The sequence below is a fragment of the Zootermopsis nevadensis genome, unplaced genomic scaffold, assembly GCF_977971745.1.
Source record: "Zootermopsis nevadensis isolate Lab colony 2312 unplaced genomic scaffold, Znev_1.0 Znev_ptg000010l, whole genome shotgun sequence".
NCBI lineage: Eukaryota > Metazoa > Arthropoda > Insecta > Blattodea > Termopsidae > Zootermopsis > Zootermopsis nevadensis.
In genome coordinates, this window is record NW_028259142.1 from 3,318,391 (window position 1) to 3,340,895 (window position 22,505).

At 40.4% G+C, this 22,505-nt stretch overlaps 1 protein-coding gene across 7 annotated transcripts in view; it reads right to left on the reverse strand.

Moving 5' to 3' along the window:
• Ae2 (anion exchange protein Ae2) overlaps positions 1–22,505 on the reverse strand; it is a 78,925-nt gene that overhangs the window by 22,662 nt on the left and 33,758 nt on the right. For 4 of the 7 annotated variants that reach the window (XM_087346242.1, XM_087346240.1, XM_087346245.1 and 1 more), the window contains 6 exons: positions 4,475–4,631; positions 3,050–3,183; positions 2,332–2,438; positions 2,060–2,220; positions 677–970; positions 97–438 (listed from right to left, as the gene is read on the reverse strand). In XM_087346242.1, the coding sequence (XP_087202368.1) occupies positions 97–438; positions 677–970; positions 2,060–2,220; positions 2,332–2,438; positions 3,050–3,183; positions 4,475–4,631 (1,195 nt within the window). Of the gene's footprint in view, positions 1–96; positions 439–676; positions 971–2,059; positions 2,221–2,331; positions 2,439–3,049; positions 3,184–4,474; positions 4,632–11,838; positions 12,025–22,128; positions 22,371–22,505 lie in introns of those variants that run through there. The other 3 variants (XM_087346246.1, XM_087346241.1, XM_087346243.1) reach the window with 2 other exon arrangements.

Here is a 22,505-nt window from a genome sequence, read left to right on the forward strand (position 1 = left end):
AAATAAGTTGGACCAGGTTAGGTGTTGCATATTAAACACACTGACCTCAAAGGGGTCACATTCAAGCCTGCCACAACGCAAAAACATATATTTTACCTGTCTCCAAACAGCGACGGAGGTTAAGCAGCGAGTGAAAACTCAGGGAAGCGACATGAGGACGACCCCATCTGTCTGCACCTTCTTCTACGTCTTCTTCATACTTGATCCAGCGAGCAGTTTCTTTCCACTCCCTTTCATCTCCATCCCCATGCAACTCATCTAACTGAACAAACACTTCATGTGGGCTGTGGTCAAACATCTTCTTGAGTGTATGGAGTGGCAGGACTGTCTGTAGGGGATCCACTCCATCCTTCCTCCCAATGTGGATCACCGATGATGATGAATTTTTGGATTGGATCTTGTAGCGACGCAAGCCTTTTGCATCATCACATCGATGACCTATAAATATCCAGTAATTATAAAATGTTTGCATATATAAAATTTAAAAGAAGGACCACAACAGACTCATTCAGCACAACACAAATAAACGGGCGCACACGTCCATTCATGTACTACGATAGCAATCATAAATAAAGGTCTGTTATTCTGACAAGTATTTTAACTTTTATAATTTTTACACAACATTACCAAATTTTTTACTGCATTCTATCTACATGAAGTCAGTAAAGTTAGTTACTTGTCAGATCATCAATATCTTGCTCCTGCAGCATGCAGACTTCCTCCGGTTGAATGCTGACACGACGGGTACTTCCAACAGAGAAATCGGAACCTGCACGAACGCGACCATCATCCTGAAGACTGTACTTGCGCCGATGGTAGTGATGCCGGAGATGTTTCCTCTTCTGTTTCTTCTTCTCATCTGATTCTACACTTACAGGGTCTTCTGTTACTGAATCCTTTCTTTCTGCCTCTTCTGCTGCTGTTATTTCCTCATCTTCCAGGGCTCCTTCTATTACTGATTTTGTGTCACCTGTTTAAAATTTGTATTATTTAATTATTTTCACTGTAATATTCTGTACATGTTTGGATAGCAAGTCACAACCTTTTTAAATACTAGTGTAGGAAGTTTGTTAAGGTCATATTCAAGAAGACATTATGTTAAATTATATCCTGCTAACATAGTATGTGTAAGCCCAAGGTTACGAACAAATGACTTGTACATGTTGATTATGACAATTTCCTACTTATTTTCTGCCCATACACATGCAGTTTGTTCCACACCCTGTGCATCATTTGTAAGGCAGCCATCCTGATCACTGATGTGGAAACTTGCACATGAGCACACAACACTATGTACACAGAGCGTCATGTAAGAACTTCTTACTTATGGTTATACTTTTATGACGCATAAATTTAAATATCATGAGTTCCGAGTTCAACTTCCTTAACATTGCGAATTACAGCTGCTAACCAAGAGTATGTTTATGAAAATGATATCTTCATCTGTACCAATTAATCATCATTATCCTCCAACTTATTTAATTTTAAGCTATTAAATATTACTTAAAACAATATTTTTAATGTTGAATCATTATTTAAATTCCTTTTGTATGTTAATTTATTTTTAAATAACCAAACAGAAATCACAAATGCCAAGATGAACACTGACAAAATCTGATTAGAGATGTAATTCCCTTTATTAATAGTTTATAGAAAAAATGCCTTCAACTTGCACAGCATTTTACAGGAATGCCACTACCTTGTAAGGCATTCTTATAGATTTGTTCCAAAAATAAAAAATGTATTAATTAAACTTGTCTTTTCATTTATTTGCGTATTACAAACAGATATTCATTTTATAAAAAACTGTTCTGACTCTTAGACCTAATGGAGCAGTTAAAGTTAGACTGTAAATCTATTACTATTTTCTTGAACTATGTCATTGTGTGGAAATATCTGTACTTTACAGTCTTAACTTCCAAGTTTGCTTGTATCTGTCATAAACAAAAGTATGAAATCTATTGTAACTGTCTGAGGTATTAAATTTGTCTGTAAGATTAATTATTGTGCAGATCAAGACAGTAAGTATACAGATAAAGCAATACGTCAAAGGACACACCAATCTGAAATTGAACTCTTCTAGATGCATCAGATGGTGAACCAAACACAGGACTCTCAGAACAAGCAGCTGCCCTTTCAGAAACCTGGGCTTCAGATTCGCTACTAAAAACAGGTTCCTTTTCTTCTTCCTCAGGAGATCCACTGCCAGCAGGTTCTAAACTGTAAACATGAGCAGCGTTAAAAAAATGTCGGCTCCATCTTCAGACTCACTGTCATGAAAACCTCAAATCCTACTTGTCTTATATCTGCCAATCCGCCACTTCAACAAACCTGAGCGAGTTGTCTTCATTGATTATGGGATGAAGAGGCATGGGTGGAGGGCTCCAGCCAGTGTCAGAGTCAGTTCCAGTCTGTGACAGTTTCCTGGACTCATTTGCCTGAAACATGCGACAACACTTAACTATTCAGAGACTGGGAAGAATTGATTTCTTCGAAGAGTTGCGATTAATGTGACATAAGAAACGCAGGTTACCGGTGGTGCTAAAACAACCGCTACATTCTGATTTCAGGATATAGATTTCATTGCCTTATTCTTTCCAAAGCACATTTTTTGAGCACTTGCATTAATTAAAAATGATGCATGTTTAAAATTTTAAATATGGGAAATAAGCACAATTAACAATCTGAAAATTGTGGCTGAGAGGTTAGCACTCCTGCCCTGTATTTGGGAGGTCCTGGGCTCAAATCTATGCCTGGAGATCACAAATTCTGACTGAAATTTTGTGGTTTTCCACAGTCCATAAAAATTAGGATAGTTCCTTAAATTGGGTCATCAATGCATCCTGTCCAATTCATTATCCATTAATCATCCGATAATTCGACGCTGTAGTCTGAGCTACTGAGAGTATTGTTTAATAAACAGTAAATAAAATATATAAATAACAAATCTACTCTCAGCTTCCTACTCAAAAAATGTCTAGAATATCACTGAAGTGAAAGATGCTTAGGTGTCACATCATTGGTTTCAGCAGTAAATATGAGAACTCACTTCAATGGAAGTTCCCCCTTCTATACTCTCCGACTCAGACACGCGCGGGGAGGTGACGCCTCTCTTCCTCATGGACCGGGAGTGCAGAGATTTAATGGGAACATGCATGTGAGGGTAGCTCTTCTTGCGGTGGGCTGTGAACACGACACACCAATCACGTCCACACACAAATAAATCCTCTGAACATACTAACCAATGACGCATCATGCATTCTTATAACTGCCTCCATGGAAAAGAATCTTCCACCTACAGAACCTGAAGTTTCGATGCTTGCTACACGTCCCTGAAATCAGAACCTTTTATCATCCTAATAACATCTGATAAGCGTATGATTTATGAATGAATAAAAATTGAATTGAATTGAATTGAACTTCATCATAATCCAATATTTTAACCTCCTGTTACTTTCTATCATCTCAACACCCTGATCTAAAAATCCTGAGTTTTACATTCTGTTAATGTGAGAGAACACATATTTACAATAAGTAAAATTGTAGTTTTCTATAGTTTAATCTTTATATTCTTGTGGCAGACTGTAAATTTTGTGTGTGTCCCTGGGACGTTTCAGAGACTGGCTCTGTTTGTGTTAGTGGTGGATGACATCAGTGTTTTGTGAATTTAAAGTTATCCTAAATTGTATTTCTGTTCCATTTCTTTTTCTCTTCCTATGCAACATCATAAAAGGCACACTTCTCATAAAACACACATGAAAATTATCTAAAACTTTCCAAAATTATGTTATTTATATTGCATTAATTTCTGTTGCTCACTTTTATAAAAATTATACATTCCTTTCTTTTTAATTTTAACACTTGTTCACTTAGAACGCATCACTTCTTCTTCGACACATCCGAATACCAACACTTTTGTTTCTGGAAATATTGTTAATACCAATTTTCAAAACTTCACAACATATTATACTCCTGTTTTACGTACTTATATAATCACGTATTTCAATCAATTGAGATACGACACCTGTAAAGTATACAAGCAACAGAACTCGGTACAATCTTTTACAAATATAAATATCTAATACCTGAGTTCACTACACTCATGCTGAATGTATGAATGGTCTGTGAGAAGCTGAAATCAGATTGCTCCAGCAAAGAACAATTGATGTAATGTAGACAGGCACTTAAATTACATGTCGATAACACGGGTCAATGTGGTGCATAGCTCAGTGGAATGACACTCTACACTAACAAACGAATGTAATACAGACATACTGACTGTACCACATGTGGTGAATACAGGATGATTAAAAATTAAGTACATTAATTTGAGAGTCTGAAAACAAACCTTAATCCGAAATATCTAATGAATTCAAATTTGTCATTTCTGAATTACACTGATGCAGAATTCGTCTCCTGATAATAAAGGTGAAGAATTAATGTTTTAAAGTCCATTCTCAGATATTTTACTTACAGCTATAATCATTTTCATTGAAGCTGCGTTTGCTGGTGTTCGAGTCGGGCGATGCTGCAAATCTTGTAACATCAAAGTGATCGTCGTCTGCCATCGCAAACACTTTCTCCATCTCCTCATCCAAATCTGGACCTGTTTCCAGCCCATGGTTATCGGCCTGCACAAATAATTATAAGTATTCACATCTCATACCTGTAATTATCAGTTTTATAAATTATGGAGTACAGATGTCTGATAATTTCTGTACCTTCCAAGATGCTAAAGTACGTCCAGCAGTACTGGGATGTAGTACAGCACTGTGAAATATAATAAAATAAAAGATACTTGATATAACAACAATATTTCTGTGTTTCTCTTATTTTGTAAGGAAGGACGAGTTGGGGACAACATAAACTCTGCAAATATGTTCCAACAACTTTCGAACCAAATAACCTATTTTTATGAAAATCAGTGTGAATGTCACGCCAATGGAAATAGGAATACTTTCATACTTTATAATTTTCTACAACTGATAATTCCGAAATGGAGACCATATTTCTGATGTGGAAGAAGAATGAGAATTATTTAATGCAACGTTGCAAAATATGTTGAGTTCTGCTATGATCATTCTAGATGACTACACTCAGAATGTTGTCATCGGTGATCGGTGTGAGGGGCCCGAGTCAAATGTAATTTGTACTGACCTGATAATTACAGCCCAAACCCAGTTAACGTCTAGACAAACCTCACAGGACAGTCTTGTTGGAACACTTCTGACCACCAACTGTTTGATACTACAGGTTTATTTTAGGACTTTAAATACTGGTGTAGTTTGGGGTTACGCTCTAAATGGATCATGCTGTAGAATACCTGGGACTTTTCGTCGTTCATTAATATTCCACAACCAGCCAAAACAACATCGTTCGGACAAAACATAAAGTATTGATGGAACAAAAATAAACCAGAAGGAGGAATAGAATGTCGAGTTCTGCTAGTCGAATGGAGAGGTAGGCTGGGAGTGGCTGGCTGCCTGGAACACTAGAGTCTGAAGGGCTATTGTGTCCCATCACACAAGTATCAATTACGTTTCCTGTATTCAGGTAGCTCATACTGATGCTGTCAGGGTCAGAGGACCAAGTAGAACCCTTCTCTGAAGTTTAAAGCAACTCGTTCAGACCAGCGACGAAGTGACAGTTTGCTGAGAACCGTATTGAATTTTTTCTGTCTTTTGAGGGAAAACAAGATATACGACATTCACTGAAACTCAAATACGCCACTCATTCTCTCAGCCGCAGTAAACATTTCGTGTCTACGTATCAACTTCAAGCTAACTGGGGTTACAAATTGACTTCAATCCCAACAAGCAACACTTTCGGGAATCATAGACTGGATGAGTGACTATGAGATTCTCAAAAAGGACTCTACTCCAAGGTGCCATTGTGTTAGTTTTCACCAAATAATTTATTTTCGTATTATGTACTATACGATGATTTTTTTTTAAATCGATATAGAGTTCGATCTGAGGCCAGAGACCGATACAAATCGAGATTAAACTCTTGAAATCACCAACATGAAAACTTCATTTTAAACCTTTAGTGTAGGAGGTAAAATGCGCGGGCAATATATTCTACGCCTTTTATGGATCCCAAAGGTTCACTAATGTGAAGATTTCCGTCTTCTGGGTTGTGCTGTGTAGTCTGGTCGATGTTAACCAACGTTTCAGAGGTCATACTGCCTCCGTCATCAGGGCGATGAGTATGAAGATTTCTGTCTTCTGGGTTGTTGTGCTGTGTAGTCTGGTCGATGTTAACCAACGTTTCAGAGGTCATACTGCCTCCGTCATCAGGGCGATGAGTATGAAGATTTCTGTCTTCTGGGTTGTTGCGATGTGTAGTCTGGTCGATGTTAACCACGTTTCAGAGGTCATACTGCCTCCGTCATCAGGGCGATGAGTATGAAGATTTCCGTCTTCTGGGTTGTTGTGCTGTGTAGTCTGGTCGATGTTAACCAACGTTTCAGAGGTCATACTGCCTCCGTCATCAGGGCGATGAGTATGAGGATTTCTGTCTTCTTGGTTGTTGCGCTGTGTAGTCTGGTTGTTGTTAACCGACGTTTCAGAGGTCATACTGCCTCCGTCATCAGAGTATGAAGATTTCTGTCTTCTGGGTTGTTGCGCTGTGTAGTCTGGTCGATGTTTACCAACGTTTCAGAGGTCATACTGCCTCCGTCATCAGAGTATGAAGATTTCTGTCTTCTGGGTTGTTGCGCTGTGTAGTCTGGTCGATGTTTACCAACGTTTCAGAGGTCATACTGCCTCCGTCATCAGGGCGATGAAGATTTCTGTCTTCTGGGTTGTTGCGCTGTGTAGTCTGGTCGATGTTAACCAACGTTTCAGAGGTCATACTGCCTCCGTCATCAGGGCGATGAAGATTTCTGTCTTCTGGGTTGTTGCGCTGTGTAGTCTGATCGATGTTAACCACCGTTTCAGAGGTCATACTGCCTCCGTCATCAGAGTATGAAGATTTCCGTCTTCTGGGTTGTGTAGTCTGGTCGATGTCAACCGACGTTTCAGAGGTCATACTGCCTCCGTCAAGAGCCCGCTACTGGTTCCCATCTTAAGCCACTTCCACCCACTCCAAATCCTCACGCGCTAATTGTTATTAACGTTATCCTCCCGAACGGTTTCTCCGTCTGTTTCTCGACTAAAATTGTGTACACATTTCCCACATCCCCATGCGTCGCTACGACGTCCGAAAATTGTAGGTTACTATGACAACGTTTAGTGCAATACTGGAAACCTGTACTAAAGGCTTTATTTGCCATGTAAAGTGAAGCACCACTACTCCACGGTTTGGGATGAAAAATTTCCACATTAATTCCGTGAGCATCAGAATGTTTTTTCTTCTTAAGTGAAAAGTCTTGTGTGACCCCGAATTTGTGGATATTTTTGCTTTCACTGGTAACTCGAATCTGAAGACGCTACAAAAGTTTCTTCTCCTGCAACTACAAAAAACAAATGGCCCTCTACACGAGGATGGAGTAACTTGGAACTTTGCTCATTACGTTAGGACGTGTAAGAACAAAAAAAAAGTTCCAGAGTGTTTGGTTTCTGGCGCAGGATTTAATGATAAACAAGAATAATTCACTGGTTGTTCCTTGAAGTGCCCCGTTACTGTTGATCAATTTTATTAAATATACATCTTCTTATTCTTCTTCTCCTTCTCCTTGTTAAGACGATTCCACTTTGAGTCGCCTAACAACGAACCCCCTCCTATTCCTTCTTCTCCTTCTGTGTGACGTCTTTCCTACTCTGTTGTTCATATCTTGGTATCGGGCTCCCTGCATGATGTTCTCCTTTCACTTTCTCGTTTAAAAGACCTATTTGAAATCCTCTTTTCTCGTTTTTAATAGCGTCCTTACCATTTTATCCTATTATTTATCTCGCCTTTATCTTCATATTCTTTCTAATTTATAGTTTTCTTCAAATGTCTCCCTTTTGGTTTTTGCTCCTACATTCCTTAACCCTTAAAGTCCGGTGGTAATTATATTTACCACCTTTTATAACAATCAGTAACTCTGCATTTTCAAAAAAAAGTACCCTAAAAAGGGAAGCACACAAAAACTATATTTTTTAAAAAAAAATATATAGGTGCATGTGAAGTTTCACTTCTGTTGTTTCTACTTCTGCCGAATATCGACCGTCAAGAGAATCGAGAGGTCTGTGGCTTCAGGTTCAAATATTTTTTGGGGCCAAGTCAATTGGATTCTCTGTGACGAGTATTTTAGTCAAGTGTATGAGAATACAGAAACAACAAACAAATGTTTTCGTGTTTTTTAAACAAATATAATGATTAAAACCATCAAAATTTAATCATTACAGATTTTAAATCCCTTTCTTCCAAACCGAACACAGTCTATTACGCTTCGGTTTCAACACACGGCACATTTTGATGGTAATTACGAACTCTGACTGATTCCACACAGGTTTAATTGGGTTTAATTTCTTCACATGAACCCGCTAGTGTCTACTGCACTAACCAAATTGGTAAACTACAAACAATGTAGCCTGCGTACCTTAACAAAACAAACACAGTCTAGTTGAACTACAAACACAGAACACTGAGACTGAGTGGTTAGCACTCCTGCTTTGTATTCGAGTGTTTACAGTCTCACCCCCACGAAGACCGCCTCATTAAACATAGTTGTCGTGGTCTTATAGAGACAATCGGACAAGTGTCTTGATAGCTACGGACGGATGGATAGCGGAACATGATGAAATTAATAGGCGACTTTAACTACTTCCTTTTCAGAACGTGCCTCTTATGTAGACACACGACATTAAACATCTCAGAAGGATGGTGGTCTTCTGGGTTGTAGCTCCGAGCAGTCTCGTACTCACCGTCCTGATGATGGAGGCATCAAAATCCTCTGAAACGCTGGTAAACTTCTACCAGACTACACTATAAATTTTACGTTCGGTCCATCCCTTCATATATGGTTTACATCACTCAAATACTTATGTACTTGATAGATCGTCATTATATCAACCAAGGAACACGCACCGAATGCATTCAGTTTCTGAAATGAATGAAAGTACGCGTTCCCTTAACGATCAGACAACAGATATTTGTCATGATAAGGAAACACGAACATTGAATATAAAGATATTCAGAAAAACGCTGCATAAGCTAGAAGAGCCATAAAAGGATCAAGGCAGATCAAGACACGATACTCAGCAGAGAACCGTCGAATGAACGAAAGATATTTGCGTGCCTTCTCCAGCGGTTTCAATTTTCTCCGTGCAACCGACTGCCTTGCCAATAAGCGAACGCAGGTTCTGTCTGCATGCATCGATAATGGTAGAGACAGTTCTGCAGTCTACGACATAACATTCCACAAAGCAGTAACAAGGCCAGCCGTAACTATTTACGTAACGTCTCACACATCATTCCGGTTGTAAATGACTCAAAACAGACTTTAGGTAACTGATTACGAACAGGACATTAGAAATATCTAAATAATAGATCAGCCCGTCTCAGGAGTTTCAAACGCCTGAAGAGCAGACTGACCCGCTTCACAGTCATGATGGAGAAGTTGCCTAAGTACACGGCGAGAGATTTTCTGTAGACCTTTTTTTTTAACCATCAACAGAATATTTCGACAAGGGCACGTTTACGAGACCGTACCATGGTTCAACCTGAACAGACAAGAACGCGTATGTAGTAGAATGAGAAGAACTGTGTTTGTGAAGCCTGACTACATTCATCTTACGTTACCGTGTAATCAATTCCCCACCGAGCTTTCTCCCGGAAATATCTGTCCACCCCTTGAAGACGTTTCTGGAACAACTGTCCGACAAAACAAATTATGACAAAGAGCTCCTGTCATTACAATGGTTTAAAGACAAATAAAAGACTTGCACTTTTAATTATCTGTCCATTGACCTTTGACCATCAGGATGATATAACAACGCGTTACTGAAACCAGTTAACAGATCGGGTAATTGCAAGATCATAAGGCAGATGGCGCTAGTATGAAGCAATAGTCACGACATGTCAGATCATCCAATATTCCAACTCATCTGAAATGGTAATAAGTAGCGTCTCAGCGTGTACCATTCACAAAGCAAACCCAACAGCAAATAGAATAAAAAGCATGTCCGCCCCCGTTAACAGACTCTCACAACCTCCTCCGCGACACCCGAGTCAAGGTCACCCTAGTTGCTAGGCCGCTACTCACGCCAGATGACATTGGTTACGTCGTTAGGGCTGCATTGTAGTCTCAAAGGGTTACGTTTTAAATTAAACATTCCGTATAAGAAATGTGGTTTTAAAGACAAAAGTGCTCTGCGACATTGAAATTTGAAAATTATACACAACATTATTCAGGCTTGTGATAATAAGTACACAATATAGCTGCAGTATGAAAGGGAAGTATACAAAACCATAAAATTACCACAAAATTATTATTATTATTATTATTATTATTGAATTAGTTTTAAAGATGAAAATAACAATAAAAAACCTGAGGATGATGCAATAGCATCGAAACATGTCGTAAAATATTAAGCGCTGGAATGTAACATCGTAATAACGATGAAAAACGCTAAATTTTAATTTTAATCTTAACAACAACATTTAAAAATTAAAATTAAGTTTGTGTATAGACTTAAATAATAAATAAATAAATATATACTGAATTATTATTATTGTTGTTGTTAAAGCTTAGGTATACAATCGTCACCGTGCCACACTATGAAAGGCTGGTCTCCAACATCAGTGCTGAAGATGGAGGTAATATTTACATCCGAAACGTTAGAATCAACATAGAAGTCCAGAAGTCAACATTTACAAGAGATTAAATAATTTTATTCCTAGCCTTATTGGCTCGGCTGTACCGCCCACAGAGGTTACAGCAGAAAGCACTTGCGAGGAAGTCACACAAGACACGTTTCATGTAAATCGTAGATTAGAAGGCACTACGACGTCGAAAGGAAACAGAGCTTCAGAAGAAGCTTGTTACCTACTGGAAGCACAAAGAATGGTTTCGCCAACGGCTAGTAAAGTTATGCCAACTGTAATAGCAGTCGAGCCCTTGTGCTCCTTTGCTGTGACGTTTAACACTTAAATGTCATGGCTTAAATATATTAAATGTGTAAACAATACCAGTACAGTTTATAAAACAAACGAGACGACTTTCAGCTAAATTTGAATAGGACACAGGCACGTTTAAGTATAATACAGAAATGGGGAAGAAAGTGTTACCTTTTAACACTAACTCCAAGGTGCAGAGAGAAGATTCAGAATACGGTAATCAGTCACTGAAAAGAACAAATTCCTTCATGAAACACATCTATTAATTACCGTCTCCTAAAACTACACTAATTACATTTTGAACCAATCCAGTACACACCACTGCGTCCTTAAAACGTGTTATCTTTCCACCTACTTCTGTTAACCTTGCGTGACCCTTTGAATCCGAAGCTCGCCTATTTAACAGTTCAGTCCGTACCGCAAAGAAAACACAAAGCTTCACTATTACAAAGTTCAGTTGGTTCAAGTTGTTAAAGGAAATAATCACTTTTGCAGCAATAATCATACGAAAAAATATAAAAAAATGCAGACTTTTTTTTATCGAAGCAGGTGAGACATGTAGTTGGCATCAAACTTTAAGATTTTCCAAAAATAAAAATTCATTAGAGTCTTTCATCCATTTAGTTACAAAGATCACTTGACTTACAAGAAAATTTGTACGTAATGCGTGATGAGTTGAAAGAACGACTATGATAATTCTGTTTCTGGCACGTCCTCTGTATTTTGTTGACGATAATGACTAGGAGACGGGGCCAAGCAACAACGGCAAGGTACGCGAGATGAGGAACTGACCTGGTGTTGATGACCGAGCGATTTCCTTATCCAACGGATAACCTTCCCTCGAGCGCGCTGAAGGAAGGACTTGCCCCCGTGAGAGGTTCCGGCTGTCGGTACAGTTGACGGGGCCTGTTCCGTATATGTCTGCCGGCTACCGCCCGTACTGGAACCGGCCCGCTCTTTCATCCCTGACAACTGAGCGGACGTTTCCCAGGGTCGGGGCGGGAATGGAAAGCGAGACTACGGCAACGCCGACGCCGTGCGCCGTCGACCACCGCCGAGCCAGCCCTACCTCATATCTGTGTGCCGCGGGTCGATATTTCTACAAGCGCTAACCCTCCTGGTCTGGGATGTGATGCACCTCGCGTTGCATTCCACCCCCTCCCCTCCAACCAGCTGGTCAAAATTGCAAACCTAACTTTCAAGGTCACTTAATTATTCTTCAGCTATCATGGGTCAGGCTCTTTGGCTTATCCGTATGAACATTTGGGAGGTCTCCTTGAACGGAGAGCAAGCCATGCCATATATCAATGCTCCAAGCGGGATTCGAACTAAAGTTTCCAGTATCTGCCAGACCCGAAACCGACAGAACCTCCCCTAAACGAGACAGGAGAGCAAACCACTTCGGCAGTAGAATTGTGTCTGCAATATGTCAACACCAAGGCCAATGCGACAAACAAATGAGAAACAACACTTCTGTAATATAATACACTCCCCTTCCACTCTTGCTAGGTCTTGACATAGGATAGGTATTTTATGTGGAATTTCACAGTTGTGAATTACAGTCGTAAACTAAGCAATGCTGTGGACACCTCAGATGAGAGGACGTGTGACCGAACAACTGGACCATTTTATTTTATTATCTACAGCGGGAGACAAAAACAGACAAATACTTTTCGATAACATCAAAGCATAATTGAAAGGTATTTCTCCCGTCTGTGTGTCAGTCCACGTTTCATCAACCAAACCTACTTAAACAATGTCCGTATGCATGACGTCGCGAGTGAGTTTTATAATGAATTAAACATTATCGAACGTTTTGGCAAACAATAGAGAGAATTTTTAATTAAATGTACTCAGCGCCTTCGGTCGTCTGCCCGTGAATATGTCAACAAGCTGCTGAAAGATATAACGGGCAAATTATTGCAAAAAAAAAAATGTCACTTACTTAAATGATCACGAAAATTACATTGTGTTCCAAGATGGAATGGAACTCGTATATTTTTGTGTCTCTGTACACGAGCAACATAATGTAAATTCATAACTGGAAGGTCACGCCCTTTCGTCGTCTCTACTGTAACTGCATAAACAACAGAATGTCGAAGGTGTATTATGAAATTAAAAGGGCGAGGCACGACACAGCCGTCTCCTAATCCTAAGACAACTTTCCTGCATTTGCTTGGGAGAGCTGGTAAAATATTGACCCACACCTATTCGAAGACACTAGTACTTCTGGACATATCGGGACACTCACTCCTACATCTTTGGCCGATATGTACATCTAATAACATTTAAGAAAAACAACACCTTCGCCCAAAAATGGAAAAAACAAACGTAATGAAACAACACCAAAAAACTACAGAAATCATAATTGAGTTTTAAGTTCTTAGATATATTTTACACCTGATGATGGTTTTATAAAAACCGAAACATGTTGTGTAAATGTTCCGAAATGTAAATCGATCAATCGATATGGAACATGAATGATATTTTATTATCTTAATTATAAGAAATTTTAAATATTGTGATCAGACGGATTAAAATAAATAATTGTTAAAATATAGAAAGTATTGATGTTAGAAGGTTTCTGGCAATGAGACGACACTGTTGTTTCGATTTACTTTATCCATCGTCAAGGTGTAATTAGTCACCAGGTACGAGACTATCCCGACCTGAGGATCAAAAAGTCCAGGCTTTTGTCCTCCTATCACCTGAAGACAGAAGCAAAATAAACTTCCGAAACGATGGATAAAATAAATACGTAACACTACAGGAAACAGTTTATGACAAATGTCTACATAGCCGGTAATCGAACCCAGGGCCTTACAAATATAAAGTAGGGGTGCTAACCACTCAGAGCAAAAGTTCGATCCATGTGACCTAACCACATTATCGTTACGTCTACTTGTTTTGTTCCTTTGCAGCCCTGGACGTGTGAGATAATACGAGCGCCCGCGTAACTGCAGACGCCAGCAGCGATGGAATGCGTTGGAATGCTCTGGAATGTTCGGAGGGTTGAAGGCGCGCTTCCAGCACCGCGATATAAGAGCAAGGGTTGTTAAGTGGAGATAATGTAGTGCAGGGTGAACACAATTTAACGCGGGCAATGAGCCTTGGTCTTTTGTCCCAGAGACCATCGTACCTCAAATTAGCCCACGATCGTTTCCTCTTAAATTCTACCTAATTCATCACAAGAACTAACGCCCTCCCACTAGATGCTGTATAAATTATGTTAGTGGTCTACAAGATGCAGTCGGCTTGTATCTTAATTTATATCCCGGCCGATGAGACAGCACCGTAGGCACTGTTATACAGGGTGTTTAAAAATACCTACGCGATTATAAATGTAGTACTAAACCCAAGTCATCTAGGAAAATCAACCAAACATAATATGGTAGCGACAAGTTCTTATCATAGGCAGAACAGCTTCATGAATAGCAAAATGTCAGCTGTTTAGGACCCCTGAACCCGGAACCATGAGCTTAAACTTTGCTAAGTATTTCAGCGTAGTCAGAACCACAGGACAATATTCTTTCCATTTCAATTTAACAAACATTTTGTCCTGTCGATGATAGTCTCGTAGGTAACAACATTGTGTGACCTCTAAAGCAGAGGAACATACTGCCTCCATCTTCATGCCTTAAAGACCACTATGGACACTTGCTCAAAGCACCAAACGATTCTAAAGACGGCACATTTAAGGGTGAATAAGTGATGTGGTAGGCGAATAATGTCCATCTCGATCCATGTACACGACAAGCGAGGGGAGAGATTAACTACAGAACGAGAGTGAGTAACTGCTTTCATCACTTCAACGACAGGAATAAATGGAATTTGCACAATGAACCTTGCAGTAGTTAAACGGAGAGTGGTGAATTTCAGCGCTAGACAATCTGTGAAATGAGATGTAAGCATCCACAGATACTCAGGTAAATTCCCAGACTTGATATTCAGTGCACGTTGAATCGAGACTTCAACTGTCCCACTAACTAAATCGTCTCATACAATTAAGTGTCTCACTGTTACCCATTCAACTACTGATACGGTCCGTAAATGTTTCTGCCATTTTATGTAACTGATAATGGGCTCTCAAAGTATTTAAAGCTTTATTTCCTACATTTCTGGTCCAAAAAAATGATTTCCCACTTAAAATAAGTCTTACAAAAACATCACTAAACCACCTGACTCTTTGTAATTATGATATGCATTCCCCTTTATAAAGCGTATTAGCACGTATTTAAATAAACACGATTCGGGAATTGGTTCTAATACATTTTCAAGCTATTTTAAAGAAACCTGAAGGTTCAATGCCGTGTTCACAAAAGCCTGCCCATTAGTCGGAGCCAGATAAATCCAGTCAACACTCTCACATGGTATTTTTAAAGGCATATGAATATTATCGTCCCATCTATGCCTTGATTTTCATAATGGTCTCTTTCCTTCGGGTATTCAGACTGAACTTTGTGTGAATTTCTCAACTCTCCATGCCTACTACATGCCCAGCTCATCTAATTCCCCTTTTCCTTTATTACGAGTTATATTTGGTGCATACTACAAATTATGAAGCTCCTTGTTACGCAATTTTCTTCTGTCTCATGATAATTCCTCCCCCTTAAACCGAAATACACTCCTCAGCACTTACCAATATTGCTCCTATTTCTAAGTCACGATACAGGAATGCTGCTAAAATCTCTGAAGACTGTCTGCCCAAATAACCTGGAATTCATATGCAAATTTCCACTTATACTACGATGAGCTGTCTGAACTTGGCCGTATCTCGAAGCAAAAACACATACCCTTATTATGAAGGCAGCCATTCCTATTAGAATGTGCGGGACAAGCTAGAAATTCATTAATCATCACGAACACTCTGAGCATGAATGGGGAAATGCTCAAGAACACTGTTGCCAACTACTGCAAACAGCGACGACAGAAGGAAACTATGTGTGAGCATGCTCGGAGCGGGATTCGAAACGGCGATCCTAGGGTACGGAAGATGCTAGACCTAGCGTGTCACTTAGCGGACCAATTATTTAATACCTGGCTGACATAGAAAAGATTTAATAAAACCCGATGAAATTTTATAGCTTAGTTTCGTAACAAAACTTCTCAAATCCGAACAAAGTGTATTTATTATGAAGATATCCGTCTTCTGGGTTATTGCGCTGTGTAGTCTGGTCGATGTTAACCAACGTTTCAGAGGTCATACTGCCTCCATCATCAGGGCGATGAGTATGAAGATTTCTGTCTTCTGGGTTGTTGCGATGTGTAGTCTGGTCGATGTTAACCACGTTTCAGAGGTCATACTGCCTCCGTCATCAGGGCGACTACACATCGCAACAACCCAGAAGACAGAGATCGTCATACTCTGATGACGGAGGCAGTATGACCTCTGAAACGTTGGTTAACATCGACCAGACTACACAGCGCAACAACCCAGAAGACGGAAATCTTCATACTCTGATGACGGAGGCAGTATGACCTCTGAAACGTTGGTTAACATCGACCAGACTACACAGCGCAACAAACCAGAAGACGGAAATCTTCATACTCTGATGACGGAAGCAGTATGACCTCTGAAACGTTGGTAAACGTCGGCCAGACTACACAGCGCAACAACCCAGAAGACGGATATCTTCATCGCTCTGATGACGGAAGCAGTATGACCTCCGAAACATTGGTAAACATCGACCAGACTACACAGCGCAACAAACCAGAAGACGGATATCTTCATACTCACCGCTGTGAGAACCTCAGTCTTACATGTATTTATTATCCTGACAGTTAAATTTTTCTGTGATGTGATATCACACAAACAACGTCAATCCTCTTATGCACTGAATTAAAATAAAAATTCAGTTTCTACTTCAAAGAAAACACATCGCACCTCCATTACAGAAACCAATAGGTTGTTACTTCTAGCAAACTCGTAAATCCATTGCGTGAGGCAGAACGCATAGTTTCTGAACGTTCAGGCATGTGACACGTTTGGTTACCACTGACATAAGTCTTCAAAGAAGTATTGAGCCAGGCACCATTTTAATCATAATGACAAATCTAGCGAGAAACCGGCGCGTTACAGACCAATGTTCGTAGAAAAATTGCGTCAGGAAACGATTAGCGAGGCGCGTCAACTCTTCCGTCATTGCGCCACCTTTAGATTCCACGTGAGGCGTGGGGGGCCTTGAAATATCTGTTCTCTGCCTCATAAAGTGAAAAATGGCAGTCACGCGTACTGCGTGTAAGGTCTTAAAACTTATTAAACTTTATTTCGCGGAAAACGTAAAATAACAATACACAGCCTCGTCGCGAGACACTTGGTTTCAGGATAAATGACAGTCTATGGCGATTTGAGATTATTTCCTCTGAAGCTAGGGTCTAGTGAAACTGTTTCGTCTCACGCAAACCGACGACAGTGATTTACAACGTTGAACCAACACGTAGCTTCTACCTTTTACGTTCCAGAATTACACATCAAATACCACGTACGACCTTCACCCAAGCATTGTTCTTTTCTCCCCCAATCGTAAAGTTCTTCCTCGGCGACTTACTTTATCTAAAGAGGCTTTCTGACGTGCGAGGTGCGATCGGAAAGTTTCAAGACTGTGTCAATAGAGGGCGAACCGGATGTAGTACGAGCTTCTGCCGCTAGGGGGTGCGGCCTACAATCATAGTGAATCAGTGTGCCAGCCGGCATCATCGAATTAGCATTTGTTTCTTAGTTACGGGCGTTTTGGTAGTGCATTACACCGACCCTCCTGCGATTTCGGAATGGCGTGTGCATCAAATTTTGCCAAAGACTCGCCAAAACGGCTACGGAAACCTATGAAATGCTAAAGCAAGCATTTGGGGAGTCCGCAATGGGTCGTGCACAAACTTTTGTGTGGCATTCACGTTTTAAAAATGGCCGAACCTCTGTCGATGATGACGAGCGTTCTGGACGACCATCTTCGAGCACAACGCCCGAAAATGTTACGAAGATTCGGCAGGCCATTCACGAAGATCGACGTCGTACCATCAACGACTTGTGCGACATTGTTGGGATAGGCTATGGGACCTGTCAGCTGATTCTAAAGGAAGAACTCCACATGCGACGCATCCTGTCTGAGGACCAGAAGCAGAATCGACTTCTCGTTTGTCAGGAGCTCAAAGATCTTGCCGGATCGCCGGATTTAGCTCCGTGTGACTTCTTACTCTTCCCAAAGATGAAAATTCAGCTAAAGGGAAGGAGATTTGAGACGATAGAAGAGATTCAGGCAGAATCGCAGATGGTGCTTGACAGGCTGACAAAGAAAGATTTCCAGGGATGCTTCCAGGCTTGGCAGCGGCGCTGGGATCGTTGTGTTCACTCCCAGGGAAACTACTTCGAGGGTGATGGATGAATTTAATACCTGAGATAAGTGTACGGGTTTTTATACGCGCAGTCTGGAAACTTTCCGATCGCACCTCGTATATATGGGTCACAAGGTAAAACCACAACAGACAACGCTTCGGAGATCTAAGCATAGATGGATGTCTAAGAAGATCTTAAATAAAAGGGACGTGGATTGGATTCATCTGGCTTAATATAGGGTCAACAGATGGTTTACTATGGATATGGTAACGTACCTGGGGTTCTATGAGTGGGCTAGGTGAGTGATTATTTGGTTCTCAAGGACTGTGTTTCATGGAGACAGTGCCGGTCCGTTACAGTATTTAGGAATTAGCCAATGCGACAAGGGCAAACACTTCCTGCTGCTGAGGAACACCGATATATGTAGATTAACTAATCATCGCCCTGATGACGGAGTGCATGGCGAGGGCTCGCCATTCGCCAAACAAGTTTCATTTGTACGCGCATATTTATAGCCACTTCTGAAACGTCTATTGTAAGTTTGATTAAATGGCGCGGGACTAACGTGATTCATTCAGACGCTTTCAGTGACTGTAGCGACAGGTACGATTTAAAAACGAGTTTGAATTTGGAAATACCTCATTGGATGAAAGAACAAACAAAAGAAGACGGAAGGCGCATACAGACAATTACGCAGAACTCTGAAAGGGGTGGTATATTTATAGGGACTATTTTGTTTCCAGAATGTTATATCCTGATATTAAGTCATGCACGTGAACTTGTAAGTTTTCGCTCGCGTCTACTTTGCAACCATTAATCTAAAGTGTCAAAACCTCAATAAAATAAAAAATGGCCAACCACTCCTTCACCCGACCTACTTAACTTTAAAGTTTGCCCCTGCATGTACGGTTTAATAATTTGTCACACAGGTTTCTCTCGTTATACGCGCGAGGTTTCGTCCCTGCTTGTCGCCGCGTATATCGAAAACGCGTAAGACGGGAAATATGCCTAGAACTATATTCCCCGGAATCAAAATGGAGATACGAATCAGTGAAAATGAGCGTAGAACTCAGTGGGTCTGCACGGCGGCTTCTGCAGTGGCCGCGGACAGAATACTAACACTCTTCATGATATCGCAATAAAACTGAGAACATGTGAAAACGTGGATAGCGAAAGCGCGTATAACGAGAGTCGTCTGTTCTTGAAATGTTAATATTATAACTCAGTACTTATTGTAGCATTGCTTGAGTGTGTCTTTTCCACGTGCCATCTTTTATGAATAAATATATGAAGTGCACAATTCCTCTTGTATAAAAACCAATAATGAAAATTTGAAATTACTAGACGGGTCTCGACGTAATTTGGCATTCGGGGTTTACGCCAAACGTTGCTTCGTGTCTGTCGAAAGTAATACCCACTCTACACGCAACCCTGAACAAACGTCACAAAATTTCTCGAAACGCCTCTTCGTAAGTGAGACCAGAGAGCGATGTTAAATATTCATCTCGTTAAAATACGTAGAACGAACATTTCAGACGCCCTTTAGATATGATCTACATTTAACGAAGTACAGAGAAAACATTATGCTGTCCATAACAAAATACACGCCGAGTGTGAGGTTAATAGCCTTCTGGAATACTAACACGGCCGTCTTCTGGGTTACGAAGCCGTGAAGTTACCCATAAATGCGTTGACAAATCTGTCCAAAACGTCGTCTGCCACGAATCTCTCTTCCTGACCTACTAACGCCCGGACAACTATGACCTTGTAACCGGGTCCCAGAGCTCTGTTTCACTCTCGCTTTACGTGACCTACGCTCATATTGATCGCCAGACTTAACGCTTAAAAGCCCAGTGGTAACTACACATACCACATGCCTCAATAACATACAACTGTGCAGTCTGCCCACATGATATATTTACGGGCTTCGTGCGATTCTCTGAGTAAGCAGTGACTATTTACTTAAACAGGATTAACCAGTTCGTCTTCGTGGCGGAGAAGACTTGTGTTTTCTTTGCGGTACGGGCTGAATTCTTAAATAACATTTGGATGAACTTCGGCTTCAGATGTTTAAGTTTGTTCTATGCAAATACAGAGCGCGCGTTCTCACCCAGACAAAGGACGGATATGACGAGATGTATCCACATTTTCAGAACTACAGCGGCAAATCCTCCTCCTGGGTGGATGGATTCAGCGGGGATCTATTTATAAACGGGAAAGAGGAGCATCAATTGAGTGTCACCTCCGGATGCATATAGATCTATGTGCTTTGAACTCTCAAGAAGATTAATGCTTGCTATCAGCTTTATTCATCTAAGATATTAATTTATGTTCGCCTTATGGCACGTGCAATATTGGATCAGGAATTCAAATTAGGCTCGGGAATCTATGTACGCCTTATTGCGTCTTATTTTCTAGTTCATTAGCAGTCACAGTATTAGCCTGCGAAAGAGCGGATTGGATTCATCTGGCTCAGGACAGGGGCCAGTGGCGAACTTATGTAAATATGGTAAAAAAAACCTGCACGTTCAATAGAAGTCAAACGATTTGTTCAGTAGCTGTGCAACTATTAGCTTCTCAAGGACTCTGAGTCAGCGTTAATCTTGATAAATTATCCTTCTGCGTACTGAATACAAAATAATTTTCTAAACCAATTTACAGCAATGGCAATGCGAAATCACACTGACAGAATTGTCAGAAAAATAAGAGATTTCAAATACGTAAGCCTCTACGATATTTCGACTACGCTTCAGATGTAACAACACACAACTATTAAAAAATCTTTCAAAACTAAAAAAATTTCATATCAAACACAAACGCTGATAAATACATATCGATTGTGGTCTGCTGGATTGTGATGTCTTGTAGGTTAACTCTGAAGATGGGGGTGGCACGTTCCCCCGAAACGCTGCTAACCACTAGGAAGACCGTAAGGCGTCAGAACCTATAAGATCATAAACGACGTCTTCACCACCGCGAGAACCTCAGATCTTACATAAAAACATCAATGATTCCAAGGAGGAAAGTGTTCTGTTACAACGTGCTGAGACATAATTTCGAAATCATCTTAAAATTTCATCCCAACTTCTGTGTATCTTCTCTCTCAAGAAAATCGGCGCCTGTAGACGAGTCAGTGTTATGACAGCAAAACGACAGACAGAAAACTAAAAGCAAAACTGATATGTTGACAACAGAATAAAGGGACAAATACTCCTGTAAACAATTTTAAAAAAATCAATATTTTCTGTAAGAACTTTGTCCGATCGATCGCTTCAAAACCCATTCCTACTGTGTTTAATTTTGTATTTGGATGGCATTTCAAATGATGCTCTTTTTATTTCGGAGGTCCCATGCTCGATGACCAGACGGACGAAATTCGTCGCTTTCAACGTCGACACCCAACACTTTAATCGCAAAATTTTTCGATATACCAAATAGATTGCACAATGGAAGAAAAAAATAACTTCTGCCACAACACAATTACATCAGAAAATCGCACCGTCCTTCCACAACAAATCGAGAACGGCTGAACGGATCGTCACGAAATTCGACATTGCAAAGTTTCTGCTAAAATCTGTCCACACATTTCAATAGTCGTTAAGATCAGATAAAAGTAACTGGCGTGTGGCACGAACGCGTGCATACGTTCTTTTTTTCAAGCGGGCTACTGGGTGGGGAATCCCCTGTCGGAGAATCCCCGTTCATTCACGATCGTAAGATCCACATTAATGCTCAAATCATCACTGACCTACCTTTTTCAAACAACTTTTGTGCCATATGTCTCGTGCCATTTGCAAGCGTCGTCACATTTAACAACGATATTCATTGCTTCCAACTAAGAGCTGCTTCACTTCCACGAATTCTCGACATCCAAAGCTGTCACAGATCACAAGTGAGTGAACCGATTACTGTATTAATCTCTCTCACACATAACTACAAAATAACATATTTGTGAGGCTACATGTTTCGGCGAATTCGGATCGCCATCTTCAGGCCTACACACAAATAACTGTTTAGCCCTAGTGCTACAGCTGTTGGTAACACTGCATCAACACAAATTCTTGCATGTAGCCTTACTGGTAGCTATCTAAATTCCACGGCACAAGCAGCCTCCAAAGATTTCTCATCT